This window comes from Camelus ferus, chromosome 9, assembly GCF_009834535.1.
Source record: "Camelus ferus isolate YT-003-E chromosome 9, BCGSAC_Cfer_1.0, whole genome shotgun sequence".
NCBI lineage: Eukaryota > Metazoa > Chordata > Mammalia > Artiodactyla > Camelidae > Camelus > Camelus ferus.
In genome coordinates, this window is record NC_045704.1 from 12,319,397 (window position 1) to 12,333,706 (window position 14,310).

The 14,310-nt window shown below is 56.3% G+C and overlaps 2 protein-coding genes across 3 annotated transcripts; one reads left to right on the top strand and one right to left on the bottom strand.

Moving 5' to 3' along the window:
* Nucleotides 1-2,975: 2,975 nt before the first annotated feature.
* On the bottom strand, nt 2,976-8,866 carry EMC10 (ER membrane protein complex subunit 10). 2 transcript variants are annotated; one of them, XM_032487902.1, is made up of 8 exons: nt 8,690-8,866; nt 7,626-7,698; nt 6,594-6,703; nt 6,206-6,310; nt 5,664-5,845; nt 5,390-5,483; nt 4,395-4,481; nt 2,976-4,186 (listed from the first exon to the last, which is right to left on the bottom strand). In XM_032487902.1, exons 1-7 carry the CDS (start codon nt 8,801-8,803, stop codon nt 4,395-4,397), a joined length of 765 nt encoding a protein of 254 aa, XP_032343793.1. In that variant the 5' UTR covers nt 8,804-8,866; the 3' UTR covers nt 2,976-4,186. The 2 variants fall into 2 exon arrangements, with proteins under 2 accessions (XP_032343793.1, XP_032343792.1); XM_032487901.1 differs by lacking the exon at nt 4,395-4,481 and having other exon boundaries at nt 8,690-8,865.
* A 154-nt stretch (nt 8,867-9,020) lies between these two features.
* On the top strand, nt 9,021-14,106 carry FAM71E1 (family with sequence similarity 71 member E1). The gene is made up of 5 exons (XM_032487976.1): nt 9,021-9,206; nt 9,392-9,510; nt 9,857-9,987; nt 13,205-13,484; nt 14,050-14,106. The coding sequence occupies exons 1-5, from the start codon at nt 9,137-9,139 to the stop codon at nt 14,104-14,106; spliced, it is 657 nt and encodes a 218-aa protein (XP_032343867.1). The 5' UTR covers nt 9,021-9,136.
* The last annotated feature ends 204 nt before the right edge of the window (nt 14,107-14,310 follow it).

Below are 14,310 nucleotides of genomic sequence, written 5' to 3' on the forward strand. Positions count from 1 at the left end.
TCAAGTCATGCTGTAGGTGGGCTCTCTCCTGTGTTGCCATGGAAATGTACCTGTGACTGCTTGGCGAAACAAAGGAGAGTGGGGTTTGGTTTACAAAATTTGCTTGGGAGCCTATTTCTAGGAATCAGGCCAAACTGAATTTGTTTTCTCTGCAATGACTGTGCTGAATAGAAGGGGGGGTGTGCAAGCAAAGGTGAATAGTTCACAGCTAGAGAGGCCCCAGTTACTAGGCCCTGATCCTCACCTGGAGTCTCTCTGATGGGCTAAAGAAAGAAAAGTCTACAATTGTTTCCAGAAGCTACCTGCTACAACAGAGTTGGGGGGGGGGATAAAGATTCTTTTAAAATACTAAAATTAGCCTTACATATTTTAAAAGACTGCTTGCCAAACAGCTCTTTAAACTACATCCAAATGACAATATGAAACCCTAAGCTATGAGAGGTGGGTTTCCTCCGTGCCAAGGAGCAGGTGACATTTTGTGAGGCAAAAAAAGGGATCTGAGGGGTGAGGCAGAAAACTGAGGAGTGGGGAAACCCCTTCACAGAGCATTTCCCTTGCAGGTGATCTCCTTTCTTAGACCTGAGGTCAGGAGGCTGAGGTGAGGGTACAGGAGAATGAGGGCTGAACTCAGTGGAGACAGAGGGAAGGAATATGGCAGAAAGAGGAGAGATGGGGCTGTACGGGGATGGAGGGGGAGAGAATGGTGCCTGAAGTCTGGCCTGGTGGTATCTAACTGAATCATTCATTAAGGCTGGGTGGTGGTAATTACCAAGGCTGAAGAGGAGTAGATCAGAAACTAAAGGGCCTCAAAAGCCAGGCTGAGGAGTTGGGACTCTATCCGCAGGGCACTGGGGAGCCAGGGAGAGCACTTGTGAGCAGGGAAAAAGAGGGGGCAGCTCTGGCATCAGAAAGCCCCCCATGAGGGGGGATGGACTGGAGGGGAACACTGGAGGCCAGGAGGCCAGGGAGGCTGGGCTGATGGTCCAGGTGGGAGAGGACAAAGCCAGGGCTGGAGAGGGCAGAAGTCAAGGGACAAGGCAGGGAGGAATGGTGGGGTAGGGCAGACCAGCACTCCAGTCTGTGAGGCTGGGCAGGTGGTGGCACCACTCACTGGAATAAGGATTCCTGGAGGAGCTCCAACTTGGGGCGGATGGATGGCACCAACTTCCTCAGGGGTCCCTGAGGCACATCCTGGGGAAGGAGACCTGGAGGGGAGTCTGAGCTGGAGATGGGCTTGGGACTCATCAGTGAAGAGGGGCTGTTTAAAACCTCCAGTGTGGCTGGGTGGTGGCCGAGACCCTCCCCCATCAAGTCCCCATCTGGTAGTGCATCCTGCAGACCCAGCCACACGTGGGTGAAATAATGCAGGTATACGGGAATTCCGGCAGCACCACTTAAAACCAACCAAAGGTCCACTGACAGGAGACCAATGAAGTCCACTCCAAGCCAGCCATGTCATGGAACGAGGATGCACTCTGCGTAAGAGATAGAAACCTCTCCAACTTGTATCGGGTGGCAGGGCAGAGGTGGGGAGCCAGGGCAACATATTTTTGCAAAAATTATGTACATCCACATCTGTCAGTTAATTTAGAGTATCTCCAGAACAATGTGCAGAAGACTGAGAACTCAGGCTGCCCCTAGTGAGGGGAACAGGTGTCGGGCTGGAGTGAGCAGAAGGCTTTAGATGCTACGGTATCTTCTGAGTTTCGGGCTATATCCCCAGATACCCTGGTCAATAAAAAGAAACAGTGACTGAGCTCTCCAGAGACAGGCAAGAATTGAAAGAGAAGTTTATTAAGGACAGAGCCCAGGGGAGCCTGCACTAGCTCAGACATTGACTAGGAGATACCACAGAGTAATTCCACCGGCTTGAGAGCCATCCAGAAAGTCTAAGAAGAAAAGAATGTAATCAGATCAAGCCCTCAAATCTCAAGCCACTAAAACATAAAAAAATGGTGAAGGAAATGACTAAGGGGAGACCACATCTTCAAATCAGACGAAAGGTTGAGAGCGCCAAGCCATGAGCACTGCCTATTAAAGCATCAGTAAACACCTCTGGGGTAATCTAGGAAAGAGAGCAACAGAATTCACTGGACCACAGACAGGAAAAACACCGCGCGCACTGTCTCCTGCTGGTGGAAAAAGAAATCCAAGTTACAGAGACTCTGGGGACAACATTTAATGTCTTGAAGCTACAAAAAAAAAAAAAAAAAAAAACAGGTAAAATAAACCCCAATGCTGGCAGGTGTGCAGCACAACAGGCACACTAGGAAACACAAAGGAAATGTGAATCGGTGGGTCGCTGCCGGACTCAGACCCATCTGGTGCAGAGGGGCAGGGCTGGCCCCTGGGGGCGGGCTCTGAGTACCCCCCCCCCAGCCCCGCCCTGGGCCCCGGGCTGCCAGGGACCCCAGTCCAAGGGCATCGAAGACAGAGGGGGCACATTGAGGTCTCAGCACATCAGATGACTCAGAAGAGGAATTCAAAAACATAAACGCTGCCATCCAGCAAAGGACAAGAACAGGTCTCAGAAAATACCAACAGCGCCGCTGAGATCCTGGGTTCCCGCTTGGTCACGTGTGCACTTCGCGAGAACCGCCCTGTCCGTTGGCGGAGCACTGGCTGAAGGAGCTCGGCGCCTCTTTCTGGTGGCCCACAAAGGACGAGGCCACTCTCCGGGAAATGACAAGGACCGAGTGCCAAAAACACACCGCGCAGGCGCAAAGCGGCAAGTTTGGGGTCAGGGCACACAACTGGGAAGGCGCTAGTTCCGTTACAAAGAATACGCCTTCCTGCTTGCTGGTGCCTGCACTGACACTCCAGGAGGGAAAATGAATGGATTAAAGCCATCGAGTGACCAGGGAGAGGAGACTCCACCGCGCACCTAGTTGGGCTGTTTCGCCCGTTCATAAAAATATCTCTAGGTCCCCTTCTACTCCGGCGTCCCCAAGAAGTCATTGAAACTCACACCAAAGACAGATCGGCGACAGCACTCACCACCGGCTGTCGGGGTATTTATAACCACATAAAGCAGGAAGCAAGCTGAACGCTGAAATTTGGGGGACAGTTTAATAAACTGCTACACAACACAATGGCCACTTTTTTTGTTTAATACATGCAGCAAACAACGGAATAAAGCCTGTATATCATGACCACCTTGCGGCCAAGTCAACAGCTGCCATTTGGTTGCTGCAAGTTTTAACTTTCCAAAACGTCTGTCTATTTTAATATATTATCCTGTCAATGTTTTTAAATAGGCAAGAGGAGGAGGGGAGATAAATAACAAAGAACTGGCAGGGTCCTAGGGAAGACATCTGGGTAGGGGAAGGGGTTCTATTTTATATCATCAGGGCCCCTGATTCCACTAAATGTTAGTTTGTTTTGTTTTGACTTTCAACATCATTTCTTCAAGCCCAGAGGCCTGGCATCCTGATGGCAATTATTCAAACTCAGCAGATAAGAGGCCAGAGCAGGGGGCAAGGCTGTGCAGTGTAACAGAGCACGGGACGCCCACAACCAGCCCACCCCTGCTCTGTGCCAGGCTCTGGGCTTCGAGGAGCCCCAGGGTACCCTAAAGGGCAGACAGACAGGAGGCGGGCATCCCAATCCAGTGTCAGACAAGTTAGGGGGACCATCTAGCCTGGCCAGGGCCAGTCAGGTCGGTAAGACCACGAACAAAGGCACAGAGGCTGGAGAGACCTTGGCATGTTCCCAAACTGTAGGGCTTGGGGCTGGGGGGGGGGTGATTGTTGGTGGAACGGGTACTAGACATGAAGTCAGAGCTGGACTAGGAGCTTGGGCTCAATCCTGTGGCGAAGGGAAGCCTCTGGACCTACAGCGGGGCCACAGAAGGGATGCAGCAGGACCCAGAATCCAGCCACCCCTCCGCCAACAGGAATGCCGAGGTCCAGAGGGAAGGGACTCCTGGGGGTGGGGAGCCCGCCTACCCTCCTGGGATGAGGAGACTAGAGGGGCGGTCAAGTTCTTCCCAGGATGACCAAGGACACAGGCCTGCCGGGCGGGAAGGGTGTCTCCTGGGCGAAAGAAGACGGGGCATTTATGGGCCCTGGGCCCCTCACCGACCACTGCCCCCACCACCACCACCACCCCCGCCCCCACCCTGGCCCCCGGCATCCGGTGCTCCAGACATCATGAGGAACAGGACCACGGGAATGATGTACATCCACTGTGAGCCGGCGGGATGGTGGAAGACGAGAGACAGACAGACAGAGAGAAGAAAGGCGAGTATAAGCAGCGTCCCCCCGGGGGGGAGGGGGGCCAGCGTGAGGGGAGGCGTGTGAGGAAAGGGGGCCCAGGTCCCCTACTGCACTACAGGTTGGGGAGGGCTGGTGAGGTGCAGGGAGGGCAGAGGCGGGAGGGGGCTCGGTCCTCACTCAGGCCTCCTGTGGCTGCAGCGTGGGCCCCGGGGCAGCAGGACGCAGGGCTGTGAGCAACACGGCCCCCCCCAGGATGAGGTGCCACTGAGGAGGGAGGGGGCACAGGTCAGGGCCAGTGGCAGCTGTGGCGTTCTGCAGCCATCAGGGAGGGCAGAGCTGGGAGCAGGCGAGCTCTCGGCCTCTCTGAGCCTCAGCTTCCCTGCAGCTTGGCTGGTAAGCTATCCTGACGTCAGGAGCTACCAGCACACGGACTGACGGCCCTCGGACTCGCACTCAGCACAGTTGGGCTCAGCATTCTCGCACCCGAGGCCCAGAGCCCCTGAGGCCCCGGCCGCACTGGCTTCCACTGTTCCCTGCCCTTGCCTGGGGGGAACTGGCCTCCTCCAGCTCCAGTGCTCTCAGCTCCAAGGACCCCAGGCCTCGAGAGCTGCTCTGACAGCACAGGGCCATCCTCTCCTCAGCTCCCAGCCTCCTGGATGCCTCTACCCATTTCTCGGTACTGCCTGGAGGACCCCACCCACCCCCTCCTGTTTGGGAAGACCTCCCTGTTCTTGATCTGTCCCCCAGCCCCCAGCCTCACAGCCCCAGCCTGGCTGAGGCCTCATCCTCTTCCACAGATTCTCCTACCAGAGCTGAGCCCTGACCACCGTACTTCCTCCAACAGGCCTCCATTCGAGAATGACACTGCCTGTGCTGCACCTGCCCTGGTTCATGCCGCTGCCCAGCTCCGAGCCAGCCGTCTGCTGAGACTGGACCCCTTGTGACCACCGCCAGGAGCTGCCACAGGCAGGGGCGGGACCCAGGGCTCCAGTCCTCACCCTCCCTGTCCAGGCCTGGGCTTAGCCTGGGGTCGTGCACAGAGGGCCCAGATGAGACCCTACATGCAGGAGGCCCAGAGAAGGGCCGTGGGGCAGAGGGGCACTCAGGAAGTCAGGATGGGAGTTGTGGGAGGGAGGGCCTGTCGGGAAGAGGGCAGGCAAAGCACCACTCACATATTTGGCGAAAAAGGACTTCTGCTCCTGGGGGTTCTTGGCCTTCTGGGCCTGCTCCATCTCCATGCGCTCGATGAAGGCGGCTGTCTCAGGACTGGGGATGGGTGGGAGAAGGAGACATGTGAGGATGAGGATGAGGGGCCAGGAGAACTCAAAGCAGCCCAGAAAGGCAGGGGGAGGGGCAAGGCCAGAGTTAGCCATTGAGAGGCAGTGGAAGGTTGGCCCAGCTTGGGGTAGGGCAGGCTGTGCCCCAGGCTCTGCACCCTCTCCTCACCCTGGGGCCGGGACTGGCGGCTGCAGCTGCACGGAGGTGTTGAACAGCTCCAGGTCCACGTCCTCCACCTCATGGCCCCGGCAGCCCCCGGGGTACGTCACCACTGACACGCCCACCACGTTGCCGGCCACATCCACGTGCAGGGTCAGCTGGTCCGAGAGGTGTGACTCTACCAGGGAGCACTGGGGGAGAAGGGGAGGAAGGGAGGGGGGTCAGAGGAAAAAGGGCCATCAGGGGCAGCTGCCCAGGCCTTGCCCACACTGGGACCCCCAAGACTTTTCCAAAGCCCTCCAAGGCTCCCTGCCAACCTCAGGCACGAGCAACAGCCTCCCCAAGGCCCACGAGGCCCTGCACTGCCCCATTAAAGCACCCACCACCAGCACTGTCCCTCTTCAGCCCAGGAGACCTTTGAGGGCAAGGCCAGGTCCAAGTCTTCCCCATCCATGAACACTGAGGCACGAATGCTGGAGCCCAAATGGTAGAACCCGGGATGGAGCGGGTGGGCAGAGCAAGGATGGGGACCGTCCTTGTCACTAACTCACCGCAGGGACAAAGGAGGAGACATAGCCTCCGGCTTCTGGGCCATCAGAGGCCCCAGGCCGCCGCGGGACCCGGACACGGTACAGGCCATTCAGCGCTGCCACGTCCTGCAGTGCAGAGAGAGGAGGTGGCAGTGAGAGGGACAGAGCCCAGCCCCTACCAGGCCTGGACCCCCTCAGGCCCCTTCCACCCCAGTCTCACCCAGCCAGCATCTCCGACTCCCTGGCCCAGCCAAGCCAAGGCTGCCCAAGACTTCCTACTGGGCTGCCCCACCTGGGGAAAAAGCCACCACAAGGAAAGCAGGGCCCAGCCCAGGGATGTGAAGTCCTGATGACACTTTCCCCAAGACTGGATCCAGCTCACTGTCGGAGCCCAGGGTCCCCTCCTCACCCGGAGTCGGCCCCGCTCCTCTTCATTGAGTTGCCGCTGCGACAGAGACAAGGTACCATCTTGCTGGTTCCAGAGCAGCGAGCCCCGCTTCCGGAAGTGGGCACTGTCATCTGTGGGCGGCCTGGGCTCAGCGACCTCCTGACATTCCACTCCTCAACCCTTGCCATGACTAGGTGGCTTCCCCAGCCTGAGCCCCCATTTTCCCACCTGAAAACCAGGCCCCCCCATCATGTCCAGTCCTCCTGCCTCACAGGGCAACCCAGGGCAGGTGCCTGAACACCACAGTTCCTGAGCCCTGCCCCTCTGCCTTGCCAGGTGACCCAGGGTGGCTCACATAACCTCTCTGAGCCTCAGTTTCCCCAGCTGCAGAATACAGGGGCTACAGATCTCAGGAGCTCCCAACCAAATCAGCTGGGCTTTCCTGGGCAGATGCCAAGTTCTGACTGCAGAGAGTCCCAGCTTCAGTGTTTATAACAAGTGCCCCCAGAGTTTGGGGCCTCAGACTAGATTATTAACTTCTGGGCCCTACTGACATCTGTGCCCTGGGAGTCTGGACGCCCAAATTGTGGCAGTTTAAGCTGGGCTTTAGAGAGGGTCCCAGCTCCACCATTCACTTGAAAAAGGACCTCATCCGGTGTCCCTCTGAGCTTGGTTTCCTATTCTGGAAAATGGGGCTATCCCTAGCACCCACTACCTCGCAGGATTACTGCAAGAATATTTGAGTTAATACACACAGAGCACCTAACTACTAGCCCAGGGCACAGGCCGACTGGTGCTCTGAGATTATTACTGCTGTGTTGACTTTCCTGAAGCTGGGATTTGTCTTACAGATGTGGGAGTAGTCAAAGGCAGAGCTTCTATTCTCTTCTCCACTTCTACCACCACCTCCCCAGTGTAAATGCACACACATTCCCAGGTGCAAAGCTGTAAGTAAATGGATGGTGTGTCTCACACTGGGTGGCACCCAGACCCGAGTTCCTGACTTCACGGGGCACCCGGTACGTGTTAAAGTGAGAACGTTGTTGGACTCACCAATCTCAAACGAGTGCTCCAGCAGCAGCCCCATGGTGCCACAGCTCTCGCCCTCTCGACCTTCTGTCCCAGCCTGCAGGGCAGGTGATAGAGAGGGCTCCACGTAAGGACGATCAGAGCCCTCCGCAGGGCAGACCGCCCGACCGACCCAGCAGGCAGTGGAAGGAGCCTGATTTTCATACTTAAATACTGACGCTTGCCCTCCAGTCCCTAACCCCCCGGAGAACCGCCCATTTCATGAAAATTTATGGTCTGGCCCAGCCCCAGAAAACCAGAGCCTGCAAACAAGCGGAACCCCGTTTCCAAGGCAACACCTCCAGGTCACTTTCAAGCCTAGCATCATAAATATTCATGAGTTAAGGGGCACCCTGAGCGTCCTTCCCAAGGTAACACCCAAGGGGCTTTGTTTTCACCTTAACAGCCCCAACAGCCACAATGCCGCCCGAGTTCCACCCCATCAAGCACATTCAAGATTCCACGCCTTCCTTTTCTCCAGCTTTCCAAATTTCTCCCACCTCTGCATCCTCCACTCTACGCCCTCAAGCCTGCACAACCTCGTTCCAGATTTTAATCCGCGAGCTCAAGATCCCGCCCTCCTTATTCATATTCAGAACGCTGAACTCCTCTATTCTCTCGAGAGGCCCCTGCCTTTTTCTTTTTAGCCGCCCCGACGTCTGATTAGCCAAGAGTCCATCCGGGCCACACCTCCTCAAGCATATTCACGACTGCGGATCCGTAGCGCTTGAATGTTAGAGAAGTTCTTGCCCCAACCTTCTTCGGGGCAGCCTCGTTTTCCCCGCACCGAATGTCCAGGTGCCAAAAATCCCACACCCAGCCCCGCCCTCTCATGCATATTCACGAGCTAAGCCTTCCTAATTGGCCTCTCGATTTCTCCCAGCCATGCCACCTCGAACACGCGCGGGTTTGCAGCCTCGCTGTCCCCGGTTCTTTCACCTCGTCTTCTCTCTCGGTCCTGAGCACGTTCCCACCTTAACAGACCTAAAGGCCTGAGACTCACAATTTCCCTCGGCCCCGCCCTGTGTGCAGAGAGAATAAGAGCTCACCCCCCGCACAGCGGCCCCGGACCGGCAACTACTGTCCCGCGCCCGGCTGGGGGCTGCTGCCACCATCAGCAGGAGCAGGAGCAGCTGAGTAGGCCCAGCGCCAGCGACGGCCATTTCGGCCCCTGCCCACCAGGCAAGGGGCGGAAGCTGCGGAGCACGCCGGGAGGAACGGCCCGCATCCCGTCGCCCGTGCGCCTGCGCCAGCACCTTGCGTCTGCGCACCAGCTACTGGGGCCGGCCATCAGCAGGCGGCCGCGCCTTCGGGGCCTCCAGGCACCGCCTCCTCGGGTGACGCCATAATTACGGGCGTCTTCTCCGTGACGTGATCAAACCCGGTGCTCTGCGTTGTGACGTCATAGAGCCTGCGCCCCCCACCCCACCCCACCCACCCTCCCGCTTTCTCCCTGGACACCTCCCTCCGCTCTCTCCAAGGGGCGGGGCGTTGCGATGAAACGGGAGCAAGAGCCTAAGACGGCCCCTGGTGGAGCAGGTGAGGCGGGACCAGATGGGATGGCAGGTGAGAGGCGGAGCCGGGTCTGGAGGGGTTGGACCAGGTGAGAGAATGAGGAATGGGGCCTGCGATACGGAGACCGATAGCCCGGGACCCCGTATCCTCAGCGCGGGGCTGCCCCGGTCCCTATCATCATGGGGCCCCGACCCATCCTCCTTGGAATAGACCTGCGAACTTCGCCACCCCTGTAGAACGCGCTCTGGTTCCAGCCTGTCCCAAGGGCCGGCCTGGACGGCTTCAACTCCATCTCCTGAGCGGCGAGTTCGACCAGCTGCGAGACTTCCCCATCTTTGAGAGCAACTTCATGCAGGTGTGAAGCCCCTGACCTCCTGACTCTGGGAACCTCTGCTCTCCCCACTTCTGATCACTCCCTTATAACCCCCAGCTCCTGAGATTCCTGGCCGACCCCACCCACTCAATATCTCCAGACCTTTAGTTTCCCTACGAACCCTGGTCGCTGAGTCCCTCGGTCCAATTTCCCTGACTTCATACCCATCTGAGTCTTGACCTTTGACCCCAGGGTATCTGCTCCCCGATTTGGTGGTTAACTTACTTGGCTCATGACTCCTTAACCCTACCAAAATTCCTGACCTCTGATCCTTCCCTAACCCTGTCCCCCATCTATTCTGCTTCTAACCTCTGACCCCCGGCCCCAGGTGACCCGGTTAGGAGAAGTTGTCAACAAAGTCACCATGGGGGTGGCAGCCTCCAGTCCAGCCCTGGAACTCCCAGACCTGTTGCTTCTGGCGGGCCCTGCCAAGGAGAACGGACGCCTGCAGCTCTTTGGGTGACTGCCCCCAACCCAGGCTAGACCTTCTTCCACAGCTCTGGGCATCCTAGGCCCTCTGCAGCCCTTCCTCTCACCCAGATGACCCCCACAGCCAGGAGGGGGTCCTCCTGGCTACTGCCAGCCCTCTCTGGGCTACTGTCCACCCAGGAGAACAAGGACAGGGCCATCCACAGGGGCCAGAAATCAGAGCTAGGTAGACATGAGGGGGACTGTCCTCAACCACTCCTTGGCAGGGGGCAGGAGAATGACCATTTGTGCAGTGCCTACTGTTGCCCCTGGACCATGCACATAATCTCATCTCTGACCTCACACTCTCATATGATGGGGCTCCTTAGCCCCATGCTCCAAAAAGGAAAACTGAGGCCCAGAGAGGGGAGCCACTTGCCCAGGGTCCCACAGTGGGTCAGAGGTGGTCTGGGATCGGTACCTCGGGCTCCTCATGATCACTGACCTCCCCATTCCTGAGCACCTGTGGCGTACTACCCACTGCGTCTTCAGGTCTTTATTTTTTTCCATTGAAAAGGTAATGCAAGTACTCTCCAAGTTACAAAGCACACGGAGCACAAAAGATACCTTTCTCCTCCCTTAAGATCCTGCCTCCAACTCCAGCTGCAAATACCTAAACATTTACAAATGTATAGTATACTTACAGAAGCATTCTGCTGGTAGCTTTCACTTTTTTGACTACATATCACAATTAATGATAAAAAAAAGGAGTGGGGTAGGGATAGCTCAGTGGCAGGGCACATGCTTAGCATGTTTGAAGCCCTAGGTTCAATCCCCAGTGCCTCCAAAAAAGAAAAAAGAAGGAAGGACAGATGGGTTCACAGTGACACACACATACCCCCACAACCCTTTGTCTGCAGTTCTGAAATCCAAAAAGTTTTGTTTTGTTTTATTTTTGCAGCTCGCTTGGTAGAATGTGATTCTGACCTGAACTAACTTGAGGCTACTTACAGCCTTTATTTAGACCAACTGTGTAAGTTTAAAACATTTCACAAAGCACTATTTTGATGCCCTATGGTGGACCAGGACATTTTCTACCAGATTCCTTCTCTTTTCTATGCTAATTGTATCCCAGCACTTGAGTCACGGCCTGCAGCTGGGAGGATGCTAAGGATGCTGCTATGAAGAGGGCTTTGACCCTCCTGATCTGCTTCAGTGCCCTCCCCTCCCCTACCATCAAAGTGAAAAATCATTGAGCTTGCTCTGCCAGCTCAGCCCCTTGCCCCCTCACTTCTAACCAGCTGCCAGCCCTGAGCGATTTCTGGGCGAATCTGAGCGACTCTGCAGACTGACGTGTCAAGTGCCTTTGCCCTTTCTTTCAAAGAGCAGCAGCCACATGCTGTATACCTTTCCCCTCTGCTCACCCCTCATCAGCAACATCAGCAGTCATTCCGTACCAACATGAGCACAGCCATCAGCTCCTCTTTTGGACACACACAAATGAACAAACTCTGCCCCCTTGGACATTACTCTAGCCTCCGGCCTCGTGCTGTGACGCAATGTAGTCAGGAATGTCCTTGAACGAATATGGCTGCCTTCAGAGAGCCAGCCTGGCTTCAAATCCTGGTTTCACCTCTTCTTCACTGTCTTTGGCCAAGTTGCCTACCTGTCTGTGCCTCAGTTTCCTCACCTGAAACATGGGGATAAGAGGGGAGCCCACTTGCCGGGGCAGTCAGGAGATAAACGGTAAACGTTGTAAAGTGCCTGGAAGAGCACCTGGCACAGAGTGTGCGCTCTATAATTGTCAGACATTATTCCATTTGGGAAACATGATAATAGATGGAGTCAGCTACCCAGGGATGCTGATGTGTCCTGTGCCTTGGGATTATAGCCAGTGTGGCAGGCAGGGGGCATCCTTGTGCACAGGTGTCAGGATGTCTGTAAGAGCAATTCCTAGAGGTAGTATTGCTGGACATGAGGGCGGTGGGGGTCTGGGAACAGTATGTAGTTACCCAGTGTCATTAAGAGCATGGGTAACACTTGCATTAAAATCCCTGCTGTGTGATCTGGGCCAAGTTGCCTGTCCTTCCTGGATTTTTTCCTCCACTGCCTTGTTGCACCTTGAACTAGGCTGGGAGCCTGAGCAACTAATTTATTCAAATTCTCAACAAGTATTCATTGAGCACCTACCATGTGTCAGCTCTGGGTACTAGGGAAACAGCAGTGAACAAAACTGGACCAAAATCTCTGCCCTCAAGTTCACCTACTGGGAAGGCAGACAGAACAGATGACAGTTTGCCCGGTAGGTAAGGTCTGTGGAGACGTGGAGGGGCAGGGGTCATAGGAGGTCTGCAAGGGTAGATGTGGTTTTAAATAGGCCGGAGGTTGCAAACAGATCTTCTCCCTGAGAAAGGTGCCTCTTGAGAAAGACAGGAGAGAGTTGAAGGGGCCAAGCCAGGGGGCTGGCTGGAGGAAGATGATTTCAGGCAGAGGGAGCAGCCTGTGGTCCTGAGGTAGGGCCAAGCCTGGACCGTTTATGGAACAGTGAGGAGACCAGTATGGCTAGATCCGAGTAAGCGAGGAGAGTGGGCTGGAGGTAGGGGCATAGAGGGAGCAAAGGGGGCATATCCTGCTGGGCCTTGTGGTCAAGGTGAAGACTGCTTTAACCCTAAGCCACGGGAGGGGCTCGAGCTAACTCAGGGGTTGATTGGCGCCCTCTGGCGGCCGCGTGAGAACAGACTTGGGGTGAAGATTGAGGCAGCGAGCCCAGGCGGAAAATTAGGGTGACTGGACCCGGGGCGGGGAGGGGGATGGCCATGGAGGGACTTAGAAATGGTCGGATTGTGAGTACATTTTAACGGTGGCGTCATCAGGATTTGGTAGGAGAATTGGATGAGGATGTGAGAAAGTCGGGTCAGGAGCGACTCCCAAGATTTCTGACCAAGTGGGAGGGTATAATTAAGATGGGAAGGACCAAGAGGAGCTAGTTTGGGGTAAGGGGAAGGTCAGGAATTTGGTTGTTGGACATTTTCTGTGTCCGCTATCGAGACAGCATCCAAATGGAAATTTCAAGTAGGCAGCTATCCGAGTCTCGCGTTAGGAGAGAGGACTAGAGGGAGGCACAAATGTGCTTTGTGGTCGGAAGAAAGTCGTGGATGGATAAAATTAAAGAGGCACAGAAAGTGAGAAAGGACTCCTTCCGCTCAGAGAGAGGGGCGCTGAGGTGGGGGGTTGTCAGATTCTGAGGCCGCCCCTTCCGCCCGCCCAGGCTGTTCCCCTTGCAGTTCGTCCAGCTCTTCGTCCACGACGAAAGCCGCTGGCAGCTCAAAGTCAAGTTCCGCACCGGCCGCGCCTTCTACCTGCAGCTGCGGGCCCCGCCGGAGACCCGCGACCGCGAGTTCGGCCAGTGGGTGCGTCTCCTCTACCGCCTGCGCTTCCATTCGGCCCAGGGAGCCGTGCCCTTCACGCAGGAGTACTCGTGGCTGGAGGACGAGGAGGACGAGGAGGATCAAGAGGACGAGGATGGGGATCTGATGGAGCGGGAGGAGGTGGGGAGAGGAGGGGCGGGGCTGCAAGGAGGCAGGAGGTGGGGCAGGGGCGGGGCTCCTGGGCCTGAGGGAGGCGGAGCTGGGGATGAAAAGGTGGAGCCTGGACTCCTGGTTCTGAAGAAGGGGCTAGAGCCTGAATGCCTGAGTCAGAGTGGAGGTGACCAGGGGCCCGGACTCCTCCGTCCTGAAAGGGGTGAAGTCTGTGCTCAGAGGACCCGACGATCTCAAAGCAGGGCCGGGTCTGCAGGGCCTTGGTGCGCTAGCGAAAGTGGCTGTCGTTTCCTAATTGGGCATCCTACCACAGTGGGATCTGGGGAGGGAATGCCAGGCCCTGAAGGAGTGGGGTCAGCCAGGCCAGATGCCCAGTTCCCTGGAAGGCCTGGGGAGGGGAGAGGCACCAGTCCTTGAAGGTGGGGACCGTAGAACCTATGGGACCTCTTCCTCTTGGGACACTTGGCTCCCCTGCCTTCTCAGGAAGTCCATAGTCCCCATCCATCCACCCACCCACCACCAAACTGCAGATACATTCGCAGTCAAGGCCTCTGAGACAATCTCTTGTCCCCAGCTTCGAGACATGGAAGCCAGACTTGACCCACAGTCCTCTGAACTCTGGGGACTCTGATTCCTCCAACATTCTTTGAGGTCACTAAAAGATCAGAGATCAAAGCATAGCCTACCTCAGGGCCGGACAGATGAGTTAATGTTAATAAAGATCGGCCACTTAAGAACCAACAACCCAGTCATAATCAAATTTCACCATCGTCACCAGTGCAGTGGGGCTGCCTCGCAGGAGCAGCTCTTCCAGTAAGGCTGCCTCAGGTTGGTC